The sequence below is a fragment of the Morone saxatilis genome, unplaced genomic scaffold (genome assembly GCF_004916995.1).
Source record: "Morone saxatilis isolate NCDOM2014 unplaced genomic scaffold, NCSU_SB_2.0 Contig2, whole genome shotgun sequence".
In the NCBI taxonomy this organism is placed as follows: Eukaryota; Metazoa; Chordata; class Actinopteri; family Moronidae; genus Morone; species Morone saxatilis.
The window spans coordinates 2730460-2747769 of NW_023339762.1; the positions used below are offsets into that span (position 1 = coordinate 2730460).

Here is a 17310-nt window from a genome sequence, read left to right on the forward strand (position 1 = left end):
CACTGTTTACCGTCACAATGCAGTCCTGGATGCTGCCAGACTGAACAGTGAGCAGCACTTGTAGGGATCTACCTCTGACCTCCTAGGTCCCGTGTGTTTGTGCACTACCAGCTGGTCTGTCAGGTTAGGGTAAGAGGAGAAAAACTGCTGGTACTGGAGAGAATTAAATACTGCAAGTCATAAAAAAATAGATTCATGTGGAGCTGTGGCAAAAAGTGAGCCCATTCACACATTTACAGTAGTTACTTTTTTCCATTTCGCCCCTTTGAGAAAATGAGTAACCGATATAGACATAGGGAATAGGCCGTTTGGTCTACCATTTCGGTCGAGAGCAACAAATCTCGACATGTACTGGCATGGAAACTTTAGGAGTGGCAGAAATATATGCTGATTTAACAATCACATATGCACTTTGGGGTCTATTAAACAACCTGTAAACGGCTGCCAATATGCACATACAGCATACACAGAGCAACATAAGTACTTTGGAGTCAGGTATCTTGCAACCTAACAAATGTAAATCCAACATTCCCTTGGATTTCACTTCTGTTTTAGTCAACTACTGAGAAAAATATTTGTCTCTTTAGCTGCTTAACGCTCCACTGTGTTTATCTGCTGTTACAGTGACAGGAAGAAAGTACTATTGTGCATTGGCTGGAGAAAACACATGATTTAATAAGTAAATGACAATAGATTGTTTTTGATTTTATCATTTTATGTCTTTATCTCTGACAGTATCATGCACACAGGAGACACTCGCCCCTTTGCACCTAAGCATACACTGTCAAACGTACCGTATCACACACACACATACACACACACACACACACACACTTACAATCACACCATTGTTCTACTTAATTCCCCATGACTTTTCTTGCAGAGGTAAGCTATGCCCTCAAGCTATGTTGGAAAGGGTAGCTGGGTCCTATTAAATTAATAATGAAATATGTTGTACACAGTGCAGGGCAGGACACAACACACACCCTCTGTTCAGGTCTAGAACATCAAGAAACCTCTACAGGTGCTCTGTGATGTGTCAGTCCTTTTCCCTCTAGAGAATTTGGCCACACTGAGAAACCTTTCAAAGTACACGCTCTCATTCCTGCTGTCCTCCAGTGCCAAAATGCATTAACTAAAAGCGTCAGTGAATATAAATTGACTTTTCCAACCAACATTCCTCTTTCTGTCAGATATCAACTTAAAGCGGTTTCGCAAATGGGGCAACTTAAAGCTTTTCAAAACCTAAGGTGCGTCACAATGCATTTGTGGCCAAGAAAAGTGTAACACAAAATCATTTGCAGTGCTTTTAGGGTGCTTATTAGGAGGCAATGAGGGAGGTGGCATTTCACCCACGAGAGCATTAAGCATGTTATTGCCAAAAGGTGAAGTACTGCTCTTCAGACTAATAAAAAAACCATTCAGCTCAAGAAGGAGAGATGGGTGAAGTGCCTTTAGCAGCCCTGTTTGGAGGGCAGAAGAGAAAAAGACATTTGGGCCAGAATCTTAAAGCCAATTCATTTGTACTAAGTGATCAGTACATATACATTTTTGTGTACTCATTTGGTCAAAATTGTAAGTACCAAATAGAAGACATGTACGTTTCTGTGATAACACACCCTACATTTGAGCTGTTTTTAAAGTTGAAACTTTATTCTAAATTATTTAACCTGACACCCTCCCTTCAAACTAATACCCCAACACACATCAACACACATTGCCTGAGAGGAGCACAGCACATCCTTGTCATTGCTAACCGTATCCAGCTTCCTCACATCTCATTCATACATAGTTCTATATACTACATAGTTCATAGTTTTATTCATTAATTTCTGTCGGAATGTAAAGAGAATTTCAACAAATGCAACAAAAAATGCTTCTGAAATACATTTCCTACCATAGCTTTAACTTTAACGTTTTTTCTGCATAATACTACTATACACTAATACACATAAAATATTGGAGTTGGAGTTGACAGTTGTAACAGTTGTTTCTGCCATATTATTCAGAGACTGTGTCACTTACAGGCAGAATATTTGTTTATGGTATGGTGGACATTTCTGCTCTTGTTCTGTTGAGTGAACAGACACCACATAATTATATGAAAATGAACCAGTGTGCCACTTTACAACTGTATTGCTGATGCGTAACAATAGACCTTTCTCACAGCAGCCATTTTGACATGAAAACACAGGTGTTACCAATGGTAGGAATTAAGGCGCCGGTTGTAACAACTTCACATTATTCCTCCTGACATAGCAAGACACCTAAAATAATACATCAAAATTTACTTTTGGTTGAACAGGGCACACAAATCGCAGTCTCCTGCGTTAAAATCCTGTGATTGACCCATCCATCCACCAAACCCCACCTCCCCTGTTGCTCGTTATATTCTCACCTGACATCCTGAATGCTTCCTGGAAGAAACTACCATTAGCTATTCCGTTGTTATAACCGTACCACAAACGCTGCCTCCGCTTTCTTGTTCAAAAGCTTAATGGCTCAAGCCAGGAACGCTTTGCCAACAAACCATCAGGACGTTATTCTGTAAAAATAGATTAGTATTTAGTTGTTGGTATGGAGGAAAAGTTATTGGAAAAACACTTCAGGTTTCATATTTTGCAGTAGATGACAGCTCTGCACACTGATTTTTCAAAGGGACTAGGATAATGGGCATATACAGTACGTGTGTGTATGATGAGGTCACAGATGTATGCGTACATTTAAAAAGGGTGTTACAAATGTGACAATTTTGACATTTTGATACTCTTTTGAAAGATATATGTAAATATGTATATATATATAGCTGCATCATTATACACAGTATTAAATTTCTGTTCTTTTAAGCGATCAGACCATTGTGAGAGAAAACAAATATTGCTAATTAGGGCTGTTTAATTTTTCAGGCAAGACATTTATATGCAGTTGTGAAAGTGAATGTAGAAATGACTTACTCATCTGGAGTCTCATACTGCAATTGTACATTTTATTTCTATGGCTTCAGCACTTTTTGTTTAGACACTTTCCACCTTTTCAACACCTGTGCTCTTGGGTCAGGAATTTTAGCATGCCTCTCTCTCATGAATATTTCATTCTCTCAGTTGATTCCCATCTTCCAGGGGACAAACAACAGACCACTGAATTCAAATTCTGCTGCCCCAAATCTGCCACACAATGAGAACAGGTGACAGGGAAGCTGTAAAGCGTCATTCGCCATCCATGGGATGCATGCATGGGAAGGAGCTGGTGTTGCACACGTAGCACACAACAGTTAGCTACTGTGCTATTAAAAAAACATTTCCTTGGGCATGTTAGAAGAATTGTGTCCACCTCTGCAGAAGTAGAACGGCGTGGCTGCCAGAATGAGTTACTTGTAATGACAATGAAAATCCCTGTTATTGCGCATCGCATTTGTGGTCCATCCTTTTCCCCCAAGCTGCTGAAATTATTCTTTCAGCCCTCTGCAAATGGGTTTTGTTTGATAACCACATGCCATACTTTCCTGCAAAGCTCCATGAATAGAGTTCATTTGTCATTAAGTTTCTCCACAGCGTTACATCAGGTAGCTGTCAGAGCATCTGGCAGCACAGTGTTTAGTGACGGGTCTAGGAGAAAACTTGGAAATAAACAAAATGTAAAGTATTAAATTATGTTTCCTCAAAAAACAGTTTGTCCAAAGTGTGTCAACCTCTCTCCCCTTTCTGTCCACAGAGACCCCTCAGAAGGACGGTGAAGACGCTGCCTCCTCGTCGGACTCAGCCTCAGACTCTGCCTCCTCTCTGTTCGACCACTGGGGTCACGACCTAGGCCCAGAGAGTCGAAGGGTTGCCCTCAAGAAGTTCCGTTACTATGGCTACAACGGCTACCTTAGCGACCGCATCTCTCTCACCCGGCCAATCCCAGATTTACGACCGGACGGGTCAGTCAGCTGATTGATGTGTTTATTGATTAACCGATCAAGATGCATGATGCTGGTATTTGCCTGTATGGATTCCAGCTCTAATGAAATTATGTTGTTTAAGCCCTGACTGTGTTAAAGTAACAAAGCCTCTGATTGTCTCCGTTTACCCCCGCAGGTGCAGAAACATGACTTATTCATCAGATCTTCCTCAGCTCAGCGTCATCTTCATCTTTGTCAACGAAGCCTTGTCAGTGTTGTTGCGCTCTGTCCACACAGCCATCCAGAGGACTCCATCACACCTGCTCAAAGAGATCATACTGGTCGATGACCACAGCAACAGCCGTAAGAATCATAAAACTTCCTCAAAATTTCCCTTTTATTATATGTTTGTGCTCTGGTTTTGATGCAAACCAGTTCAGAGAGGTGGACAGAGAGAGAGATAAAGACAGAGACAGAGCTGCACAGCAACAATATCAACTATAATAGTATAAATATGACTAATGATGATGATGATAACAGGGATGATAACAGCCATAATAATGATGAACAATAATCTTAGCAGTGGGCAACGAGCAGGACCACAGCTGCAGGTGCAACCACGATCCTCGATCACAACCACAGAGCTTACACTCATTTATACCTCCGTCCATCCACAGGGAGCAATCAATTAGAGGTGGGATTAAAAGGTGTATCCCCTTTAGATATCTCTCTTGGCAGCAATACTTTTTCTTGAAAGCAATTACCCTTTGGCCATTTGTTTTCTGAGGGAATTTCAGTCTTATCAATATATACAGTATTTGCCTATTAAGTGATTTTCTGCATCATTTTTTACTCCGTATTTGAGGGTGTAGTAATTCATGCCTTTTCGAGGAATACAAAAGTACCATAGTAGCAGCATGATCTGCCCTTTGTGTTTTTGAAGTGTAGTTTGGTGACCAACTTGACAGTTTATATGCACAAAGCGCAGGGGTAAACTGTGAGAAATGGGAGATGATGTGTGGCGGAGTGTGGTTAATAAATGTGTGTGGTAGTTTTCACAACCAGCTATGTGTGACCGCCCTGATGTGGGTGTGATATGAATATTAGTGTCCCTTGTTACACGCAGACTGGCAGTACGGCAGTACTTGTGATGTGTTATTTCAGCAGCTGCTGGTTCCACCCTTGAGAGTTGGATCGCTGAAAGCAACGAGAGCTCAGAGTGACACAAAGCAATGTTCAATTTAACAATGTTCAGAAGTTTTAATGAAGCACACAAGATTATATAGCCATGAACCAACAACTTATGTAAAGCTTGAGATACGATACATCACTGTAATGAAATAAAGTTATTTTAACTCAAAATATTGTTGAAACAAATTACATTGAACATACTATGTAACACAAACTCAATTTGTAAGTTAAAATTTTTTTTGATGAAGCAGTTTTCACTAGTAATTTTAATTGGCACTAACTTAGTTTGGTAAGTTTGGCAAACACTCCTGATTAAGTACTTTTTACTAGGTATTTTGTTTTCACAGTAAAAATAAAAATTAATGATTAAGAATTGATTTAATTAGCCACCTCCACGTTTAATTTATAGCCTCCTTTGTACATACCGTCACTCAGGGAAGTACACAGACAATTTGAGGGGCTGTTGTTCTAACCTGCAAAAAGGGGCAAGTCTCCACTGGACACAGAGATGGGGTGCCCCAGAGCCGTAAAAAATCAAACAAACAAACAAACACACATGATGAAAAGCGATGCTCTAGGCCCTCGTCATGTGAGTCTTGAGTCTAACGCCAAATGGTATAATCAATGGGATGCATTTAATAAAAATACTCCACATATGCTTCTGAACAATGCTCAGCTTTAAATGTTTGCAATATTGCCTGCCTATATGTTAGCCAACTAGCCAGCTAGTTAGCTTGTTACCTAGCTAAGACTGGTTCATGTGACAGCACTATATAAGACAATACTGTGTAACGTGATTCAAGCATGTCAAACTCTGGATGATATGGTGATTTAATTTGTTCTAACATTAGCAATTATAGGCTGCACATATTTATGCAGCCAAAACAGCAAAAATACAACTCCAACCACATTAGCCTCCAGAGGGGCAGCTCGGCCAAAGACTGCTGTTGTTTAGCCAACTTTAGATCGGCCTTGTGTACATCCGTGCTGTCACTGGTCTTTCTTCCAACCCACCACTTTTCCACATTAAACTAGAAATGTTGAGTGGGACTTAGTTGCTCTGAATCCTGTAATAATTATGTTTGTGGAGCCATAGTGATAGCAGGATTACTGCCAGGAGGTGTTTATGTATATCTGTACCGGGACTTCGAATATATGTGGTACAATTTACCTTATAACGAGCTTAAAATACTGTACTACTTAAAATACCACACTCTAGCAGTAGTGATTTCTAATCTCTTCTATTGATTTCTAATCTCTTTAAAATATTCATATAGCCTAGTTATTCGAGATTTTGTTCTGTTGTATTTACACCTTGTGGCATGCCCAACATTATCTTTGTATCGTCTTCTATCTTTGTTTTTGTCTTTTTATATAATATTTTATGGTCTTTTGTAGCTACTCAACATTGACTTTATCGTATTGTTTTCATATGATATCTGTATAATATGAAGTTACTGTAGGAAAAGTACTGTAGGAACGCCACAATGCCACCAGAATAGATAGGTACAGAAAGATTGCATAGCCCACTGCAAGATATTAAATCTTTTATATATATATATATATTTATATATATATATATACAGAATACAGCAGTAATTGTTTTAAAAAAAAAAAAGAAATAGTACAATTAAATTTATGGTACAAAAAAAAAGTAAGCATGTGATCTTGGTTTTGCTGTATTACCTGATACCTCTGTTTAAAATTTAAACTTGAAGAACTAACCTGCTGCTTACTGCTCCGACAACACTGCAGACAAATAATAGATGAATAAAATGATGATTTAATTCGTACCAGTTTGATCGAGAGTTTTTCTCACATTATAGGGCAAAGATCTAGAGTTGAATAATTACAGTAAGTACTGACTCCTGTAGGTGAGCTACAGCCTAGACTGTCTATATTTTATATCCCACTTACTTTATATTCTGCTTTGGATGGTGCACAAAGATCAGAACGTGTGCAGGCATTAGCTGCATCACTGGTGTATGAAAACAGATTAAAACTTATTACAGCAGTCGCAGGCAAGGCACGAGTGCAACTTGTCTGTTAGAGGAACGGTGTTAATAATTGCATCACGTACTATGGAACATATTTCACTTCTGCCAAATCTATAATTACCATTATGAGAAATCTGTCCGCCACCACTGTCACCCGCAGATTTTATGGGTCTTTCACTGCTCCTCTGTTCTTCAATAATACAGTATATCAGAGTTTAGTCATGGTAGCTGCGCAGGGTTGAATGCTGATTAGTAGAGCAACCAGGGGATAAATAGATTCAACATTTACCTCAAATCATTCCCTCCTAGTGCATTACAACTGCTCAAGTTAAGCATTCTCTAGGAAATGTGATTTAATGCTTTTGCTTTGCGGTGAATAACAATTGCATGGTGGTAATTCATAATGAAGGTAATTGATGGAAGATAACTCTGAAAGTGAAAGTGCGTGATCATTGCTGTAGCTTATTGATTGTACATGGTGTAATTATGACAAATGAGGGTCAACTGAGGCTAGATGAAGGCAAAAGTGGCAATGCATTCACACTCATTATGCGTTGCCGCCAGAATAGTAAATTAGCACAGACATTAGGGGTTGTATTCATAAAACCTCAAAGTGCTGTTCAAAGATCACTGAGCCATGCAAACCTCCATTAATGTCACAATGACATTACTTTGAATTACTTCATCTCGCTGCTAGCCAAATTTCTATATCACAACTTATACTAATTCTACAGTTTATTCAAAATTAGGTCTGCAAGTAATAATTATTTCCACTGTGATTTAGTCTAACAAATATCGTTTTAATGAATGGATTAAGTATTGGGGCTGTACAATGTCAGACGATTCTGAAAAGAGCCAACCACAATTTACACAGTATTTTTTCAGACATACTTGCTTTGTGGCTCTTTGGTCCACGTTGAAGTATCTCAAACGTATCTTATGAATTCCCATGACATTTTGTAAACAATATATCCAATTACTTTTCCTCTAGTAGCCTACCACCATGGGGTTGGGTTTTTGGCTGGTTTCTAGTGAAATGTCCGAGATGGGATGGATTGTAATAACTTTATGACTCCCTGACTTTTCATGGTGCCATCAAGTCACATTTTCTATTTGTCCAATACCTGCAAAAATAATGCTAACATACTAAACTGGGATTGTGAACATTGTAAACTGCAAAGCACATCTTACCATTGTCATTGTAAGCATGTTGCTGACAGTAGCATATAGTTCAAAGCACAGCAAAACAGGGTGCTTACATGGTGAATAGTGTATAATAAACTCTTATTAAGACAGGATGTGAATGGAATTTGAATAGACGGTACATTTGCACATGCACGTCAGTGAACAGGAAAGATTACATGTGAATTCACCCGGGATGGTACAAAAGACGTGTCCATGTGAGTAGAAAATGACGTGTGCGCACATCCCAAAGCTTTATGATTCTGATTCATAAACGAGACGAGAGGGGGAAAAAAAATCTGCTTTTGTGAAATAGCCCCCGGTCACTGTAAGAGAGGATGCATCAATCTACTTTCCACTAGGTCTTCTAACCATCTTCCTTGGTCAGTCTGAGCCCAGCAGTTCTTTATATGAAGTTTTTGTAATGGACAGAAGGCAAACAGTGCTCCTGCTGTTCAGACAGTCAGCTACATTTGAGTAAAAACATATTTCACAGCATGGACCAAACATCTGAAAATTAATTGGGTAACTGGAGGTGCGCTTGATTTAATGACTTGATTTTTTATATTTGGAAGTAATCTCACATGTACGTGAAATACAATAAGGTGCTCTTCAAATACTCCCAACTCCAGTTTTAAATGAGCCCATCTTTCTTCGAGGTCAGCAGCAAACTGTGGCTCATTAAAGGAAAACAGAGGGACTAGTGAATCCAGGCTGAGGGTAATAATGAATAGAAAGGGGACGGCAGCCTGCAGGCAGGATTACAACACAGAGAAATCACAACGAGGAAATGAAGATGTTCGCTGTTCCACTGTGTGCAGTCTGTGTGTGTCTGAACTGAATCCCTTTATGTGTGTCTGTCTGTCTACCTGAATGTGTTCAAGGCGTTTATGAAGTCACTAAGGAAGGAAGGAAGGAAGGAAGAAAGGAAGGAAACTATAATGCCAAATCTTACAACATAGTCCAAGACTGTGTATATGTGTACCTTATCTGTGTTGATAATCTGACAGTATACCAGTTATTTTTTAATATGAACCCTCTAGGCCTCTCACATCATCTGTTAGCATATGCTAACTGTTCCCGTAGTATAAAACAAATGTAACAAATCAAGGTTACACAAACTCTGGGCTGATAATTCTAAAAAATAATTTATTATTTTCAGCCTTTTATTCCATTATACCATAGTTTTTGGAAGTAGACTACATTTTAGCAATTTTAGTTTTTAGCTAGCAGCAGAGCTCTATGGCAGTGTTGGTCAGTCAGTAAGTTGTCTTTGGTCAGACTTCCAACGTATTGGATGGATTGGTGACTTCCTCTATGACAAAAAAAAGTTGTCCAGTACTTTTGGTTTATAGGCTACCTACAGAACTAGTAACATTACCCCCAGCCTCAGTTGTACTTTGTGTTCAGTGTTCATTAGCAAACGTTAGCATGCTACTAAACTAAGACGACAGTACCTGGAAAATATTAGCATTGTCATTGCACTGTAAGTGTGCTGTGAATATGCTGACATTAGCATTTAGCTCATACATTTTGCTTAAGTACGGCCTCACAGAGCTGCTAGTTCATATATTGTTGTCTTCCTTCTTCTTCTGTTATTCTTTTTCTATTGTTTTAAATTATTTTCTATGTAAACTTACCAAAATCTTCTTTGTAGCCTAAAGAAAGCTTGCCCTCTCCAGTTTTCCCTGCCTTCAATAATTCAAAAACAGTCGCACTTTATGTTGAAAAAAATGTCCATGTTTCTACAACCTGGGTTTTCATTTTGTAGATTTGTAGATCTATTATTCCTTCTCCTACCATCTTCATCGCTATAATGTGAGAGCACAGCTTTACAAAGGAGTGCAGGGGAGCAACCACTGGGGTGACTTTGAGTGATTTAAACAAGACAACACAATATGGCCTAAACTATGTGGACACCCAAGCATAACACTCAGGTGATTGTTGAATACCTCATTCCAAAATCATGTGCATTCATCTGCTGCCGTAATAGCCACTGTTCTGGTTTCAGGCTTTCCACCAGATTTGAAAGCTGACTCAAGGGATTTGCTCACTTTCATCCTCAAGAGCATTAGTGAGGTCAACGACTGGTGTTGCACAGTTGCTGTTCATATATTTATCCAAAATGTGTTGGGGTTGAGGATGGGGTTGGGGTCAGCACTCTGTGCAGGCCAGTCTAGTTCTCCAATATCAAACTTGGAAAACTTTGTGCCTGGGGGCACTGTTATTCTGAGATAAGAAGGAGACCCCCAAAAAAACTGTTGCCATAAAGTTGGAAGCACACTGTTCAAAATATCACTGGATGCTGTATTGCACTTTCACAATGTTGGGAGGCTTGCCAGAAACACATTAAAGAGGACAGGAGATATCCTGACTTTTAGTTATAAGTATGGGTCAAGCTCCAAAAACACTTTCTATAATCCAAATAGCATTTTTGTTGGTGCTTGGTCTCGTGCACGTCTGTCAAATGCCTGGCCCCCACAGTTTGAAACTAATCCTTTTTGTAAAACATCTGTTGTATCGATAAACTCCGAGATAATTCCAACAACATCATCAGGGTTATTTTCTCACACTAGACAGATCCTCCCAGAGTGTGTTAAGATTCCCCCTAAATTAAAAAAAAAGGACCAAGCCCCAGATCAAAAGTACTCAAAAATATGTAGACATGGTTGTCGACATACTTTGGGCAGAAAGAATATCTTGTATAGTATATCCATTGTAAACATTGGTTAGATCTTGCAGAGCTAAACTTTTTTGTTCAACCCGCACAGTCTGGTCAGCACTGCATCCTTCCTGCTGCACTACTCCCTGCTGCTCAGCCTCCCCCTGCACTAACATTACTTGCATCTGGATTTATGTAAATTCAGCACTTTTGTTCATTCAATATGGGCTTCTGTTCATTTAATTGTTGTATATGCCAGGCTCTGCACAGGGGTTCATGAAACGTGAATGTGTATTATTGTTGCAACATATGGATAATACCTTAATGAGCGTCCAAAGCGAAATGAATTGGGTTTGTAAAAACTATTGTTAGCCAGTTGGAAAGATGGTCAAAGCTTATGTTGTTAAAAACTGGAAATTATCCCTGGGCTAAATGTGGTAACAGTACTCAGAATGCTTTTCCTGGGTGACATGGAGCTGCGGGGGTTTCTGTGGAGCTTTGTCGATAAGATCAATGCTGCAACAGGCTTCACTGAGTTTGCTTTAACATCCAAGTCTGTTTGTGTCTGTTTGTGTGTGTTTGTGTATCGCTCACAGTGGAGCTGAAAGAGCACCTACAGAGCTTTGTGGAGGAGACTAACGCTCAGCACGGCCCGGGGTTCGTCAAGGTGGTCCGCCATGCGAAGCAGGAAGGACTAATCAGGTCCAGAGTCAGCGGATGGAGGGCAGCCTCCGCTCCTGTCGTTGCTCTGTTCGATGCACACGTGGAGTTCAACACGGGATGGTGAGCAGCTCAGTTCAGTTTACACTGTATACTGTAACTACAGCAATGTAAAACTGCAAGTTAAAGCTACGTCAAGCAGTTATATAGCCAGAAAAGGTCACCTCAGTAACCTTGTTATGTTCCCCTGTTGGCAGCCAAGGAGCCTAGCTTTCTTGATCCCTGAGGCTAAAGGATATTTTTCTTATCGTCAGCAAATCCAGATACATGTTTTTCCTCTGTACCATGAATGCCTTAAATAACACATACACAATCCTGCTGCTGTACATGCTCATGATCCTATTGACACGATCCTAACCTTAACCCTTAACCCTAACCCTAACTGTAAACCCTAACCCGATTTATTCTCAAAATAAGAGTTTGATAGTATCACTGCTTCAGGTGTTAATCAGAGTTGGGAGGAGTATTGGGATTAACACATTGCTTTTGTTCTTTTCATTGGATGAGTTGACAAAAACAGCAACAGGGATGTCAAACGCAAGGGGCCATCTTAACAAGATAAAAATTAGTGAGTAATGGGTTACATCAGGGGGGTAACCATAGCAACGTCTCGCATAGATCCCATTTGTTCTGGTGTTTTGTAAACACCCTTACATTTTCAGCAGGAGAGCGGGTTGGTTTAGAACACTGAATGTTGCTGGGGATTGAGGTTGTGGACAATATGGAAACGGACCAGTAGGCTATAGGATATACTAGAAAATCAAAATCATCTTTCGCAGGCTGGAAAAATTGTGGCGTGGGCCAGATGAAACATGCTTTAAAAGAATCCTCCATCTTTTGAGTATCAAAAATGCATCCTCTCTAGACTTAGCAGAGAACAGCATTACGTCTCAAATAATTCCTGTTACAGAATCCACTTTGTGTGTTTTTCAGTTTGGTCTAAATTCTCTTCGTTCCTCCACAAGCAACGGCACAGATGTCATTACAACTTCAGGGAGGACCATATTAATGTCTAACCTAGCATGAATTGGATGGATGGGGTGCATGATGAGCAGTATGTTTGCAAGTTTTCATACTGCTCAAAGTCCTCAACATACCTAAATATACCACTTCTGTGTTTCTTTATTGCCTCCTCTTAGCTCGAAGGCTTCACCAGAAGTAGTGTATTTCACGCTTTAATGTAGAAGCGTTGATTGGTGGGAACAAACTGAACAGGAGGCAGAGAAGTGGCAAACAGGTAGAATGTATGACATCTTAATTAGGAGGCCATTGGATGTTGTGCGCTGCTACAATTGTGTATTTTACATAAAATCATCCTTGTCTTGTGCAGCTGTAACCAGCTACTTGACACAGCCTGCTGTAAACGCTGGGACAAAGAAAAGAGAAGGAAATTGAGGGGAAAATGAATGTTACCATTTATTCAGCAGCCACTTTATTTGAAAGGTTGCTGATTAAATCAAAAAAGAGGCATCATTTCACTGTCTGGGCATTTGTTTTTCCTCAAGACACATTAGTTTATCATGCAGTGAAGAATTTTAACACTGAATGGGACAGTACAGTCTGTTTATAAGCTGGTTTGTGAAGGGACAATTCAATTTTCCCAGTCTTTTTGAGTACTGTGGAGAACTGATGTAGCTGTAACCCATTTTCTCGTAAATTTATCATTCAAACAGGTGCAAACCTTCAGCTCCAGAGAGCCACAGAGGCAGCTGTGACATATTTATTAGTATTTTGGGTCACACAGTAAGTTGATTATGTGAGAGGCTGGCAATGAAGTGATTTAATTCCAGACTCCCTGGTGTACGAAAGAGAACTAGAGGTGGTTGAGATAAGTTCAGTAGTTGAGGTTGTTGTGGTCCAGTAAGGCCTAATTAGAAGCGCAGGTGGTCTGTCCTTGGTGCAACAACCTGCATCCTCAGTCACTACCTCACAGAAACGGCCCTAATCCAGATGTGAATGGATGCTCATCAAACTGAAATCTGGACTTGGTAAAAGACATATTTAGCCACTTTTAAAGCTGATCTCAACATTTTAATTTTTAAGATTTGACACTGAATATTGATGCTGCTACTTCCAAGGTTTCCTAGAAATTAGAACCTATATATTTTTGATCTCAGCTTAAAGGACCAATGTATAGTATTTAATGACATCTAGTGGTGAAGTTGTAGGTTGCAACCAGATGAATACAGCTCAGCCTTCCAAACATGATAGAAAGGCCCTATCTAGAGCCAGTGTTTGGATTATTCATTCCGGATTACTACAAGGTGGTTCAACATGGTGATTCTTATATTCAGGTGATCATACACATTATGAAAACATACCTATGAATATTATATTACATTTTTGACAATAGATCCTCCTGAATGTTACACACTTATGACTCACATGCCTCACTCTGGCAGATTGATGCTCCAGTGTTCCTCTATCTCTCCCACTCTCTAAACCCACACATTTTAGCCGTTTTCAGACCTTTTAGTGCAGAAATATAACATCTGATGGGCACCCACAATTCAAGGAACCATAGTTACAGCTTTTGTTTGACCAACAATTTATAAGTATTTACATGATGAATATATTTATTGTTATCATTAAAACACATTTCAACCTGTCATCTGATACCCCAGCCCTCACTGATATTGTAAAAATGGTGCAGTCAGAGGTGTAGAAACATACATGTGCTCCTTGTGTAAAGCAAAGGGATTTAAACTGTTGCCTCACAGCAAGAAGGTCAAGGGTTCCATTCCCGGCTGGGGCAGGGCCTTTCTATGTGGAGTTTGCATGTTCTACCAGTGTCTGCATAGGTTTCCTCTGGGTGCTCCAGTTTCCCCCAACATCAAAACATGTATAATGCATACATAATTTCTGTTTCTGGTCTATGGGTTAAATGCAGAGGATAAATTCCACTCCGTTGTACTGTGTCTGTGGACTGTATTGTAAACAATAAAGTTGATTCTATTCTATTAATAAAAATAAAAAAATACTGCCCTTATGATGCCATTATATTCCAACCTGCTGGAGGATTATGGCCAAGAGGTAACATGAAATTGCCTGTGGTGGTATTAGAGTTAATGGGGGGTGGTGGTGCTGGAGCGGGTGTAGACAACAGGCCCAATTTGGAAAATTGTTCATAATTCCTAATGGCTGGCCCAAGTAACTCCACACATGTTGAAAAAGATGCATGATGCTATTTAAAGAATTACAAATTATTAACAGGTTGGTTTAACAGTTGATTGAGCGGGTTTGTACAATACGTCCAGGTCTCATCTGTTGTTTTTCTGCTCCATGGGTTTTTAGCCACTTTGCCTTAGAGCAGGCTCAGGTGTGCGTTTTGTTCTTTTGTTCAAATGTTCACAAAATGAAGCTGAGACAAAAACATCCAATGGACCTTATTAAAGTGTATAATTTCTACTGGCTTAGAAGTCACATATTTTCTAAGGGTTGTTTTTCTTTGTTTGTGGCACCATCATCATCATTGAAAATTACCCACAACATGGAATGTCAATAACTTGCTATGTGTTGTGTGTGTTTCAGTAGTGCTGCACAGCAACATCAATAATGTCAAGAACTGCTTCTTTCATCAGAGCTGATGTTGAACAATGATGGGACAGGCTGCTCTCATGTTTTGATGGATTTAGTTTAGTTTCGCTGTACTCTCAAGAGTAATTACTGTTCAGAATGACATTGGACAGTCCATCTGCTGTAGAGTACAGTCCTGTACAGTCAGACAGATCTGAACTTAACATGTCAGTAACGACTACATTAGCTTGTCAATTGCTTTTGTTGTGGAATGTTTTTCTGTCATCAGAGAAATATGCCAGTTTAAGATGTTAGCTCCCCCGATTTTACATTTCAGAAGGTAAGTGTCTGTGTGCCCTGGACAGAGTTAGGTTCAGGACAAATGTGTATAGTGGCCCAGGGGCTGCAAACAGCATCTCAAAAGATGTTTTTATCCTAATGCTGTAAATAAAAACATCGTAGTTACACATTCTCCTTTTTCTCGTACAGGGGCAGGTTTGCACACAATTATAACTTTACCATGAACAAAACTAGCTGACTATCTTGCTAGCTAACATGATAAGCATGAAAAAGGCTGTTCCATTCCATTTAGTGTAGCAGAGCCTTTCCAGTGAGCCAAAATGCACAATAGCAGCACCCTGACTCTGTTTGACCTAAGTGAAACAGAAGCTTAATTAGTATCATTGGTAACCCCTGTGTTTACCCTACTATCTCATGTCTAAACAAAATGGCTGCTGTGAAAAAGGTCTGTTGTTACAACTTGGTGATCCCCTGAATTTTCCATCATCAGGGCTACATTTCAATTTGTCCGAAACTAATGAAAATCCCTCATGCTAATGGGGTGGCAAATGGCAAACATTACCAGCTAAACATTACCATGTCAGCATTGTGAGCATGTGCTCACTCACAAAGCTGCTATAGTGTGTTTGTGACGTCTTATAGGATATAGGAAGGACTTATAGTCGATAAAAGCGGTTAACAGGAATCCAGCTGCAGGTACCTATGGAGTAGGTTTTGATTTATAGTTGAGTGTCAGGTTTTACCTATTGATATCACCACCAATTAAGGCATGTACTGTACATGATCACGCCATATTGGGCTTTAATTATATCCTCTAGAATAACAGTGTTTACATTGTTTAATTTACTCACTGATACAGAGCAACTGTGAGATACACATATACTTAAAGAACTGGTATTACATCCAGGTAACATTCGATCTCTTTACTGAGCAAGCTACTGTTGTGTGACCATGCTTGGGGGGTAACGGATTACATGTAACAGGAGTTACATAATCAGAATACAAGAAAAGTTAACTGTAAACATACAGAAAAAAAAGATGTAACCAGATTACAGTGACATATATACAGCATATTAAAAATGGGGATTATTAGCAGACTTAAAATTTTAAATACATTATACAAAATAAAAAACAATATGTGCGAATGCACAGTGTTTATATTACGTACAAAACTTGCATGTTTTTAAGCAAAGTGGTTTCCAAAATGTTGGAGTTTTGATTTAAGGCTAAAGAATATTGCAGGAGACCTGAAGGAAAGGTTGCTATGTTTAGTTTTGACATTTTTCCATCATTATAGGCAGATTGGTCTGGCCTATATGTGTCATCGCTTGCATTTTAATGTGGTCATTTCTGTTTATTTACTCTTAAAGAGATGGAATTCTTATTACTAACAATCATGCATTCTGCAAGACATGTAGGTTGTCACATAGTAGAAATGTTTGCTAATGATTCCACTAAGTACGGTAAGTAATAAGAGCAGTAGTTAATTACTGAACTCATTAGCATAGCTAGTTATGTTTAATCTATAACAGTGATGAGGTGGCTGAGGTTCATAACACAAAAACAACAATTTTCTGACAGAAATCAAGTGCTGGTTTCTTTTAAACACAAATTGAATGTCAATCTCTTTGAGCCGCGGACACTTCATCACCTCAGGGTCCCCTCTTTAAAACACTCAGAAACAACAGCACTGCTGTGTACCTGTTAATCATTCTGACAGCTGGAAAAATATCACACACACAAGCAGGAAACACATTTGTGCGTGCTTTATTACCCGTTCACACGTACACACACACACACACACACACAGACACATACTTCATTATAATGTATGTCTGAGTTGGATCCAAAATAACATTTGT

At 39.4% G+C, this 17310-nt stretch overlaps 1 protein-coding gene across 2 annotated transcripts in view; it reads left to right on the forward strand.

The window, feature by feature from the left end:
* galnt18a (UDP-N-acetyl-alpha-D-galactosamine:polypeptide N-acetylgalactosaminyltransferase 18a) overlaps positions 1–17310 on the forward strand; it is a 159353-nt gene that overhangs the window by 72643 nt on the left and 69400 nt on the right. For both annotated transcript variants that reach the window (XM_035664434.1, XM_035664436.1), the window contains exons 2-4: positions 3712–3919; positions 4077–4243; positions 11509–11695. In XM_035664434.1, the coding sequence (XP_035520327.1) occupies positions 3712–3919; positions 4077–4243; positions 11509–11695 (562 nt within the window). The remainder of the gene's footprint in view (positions 1–3711; positions 3920–4076; positions 4244–11508; positions 11696–17310) is intronic.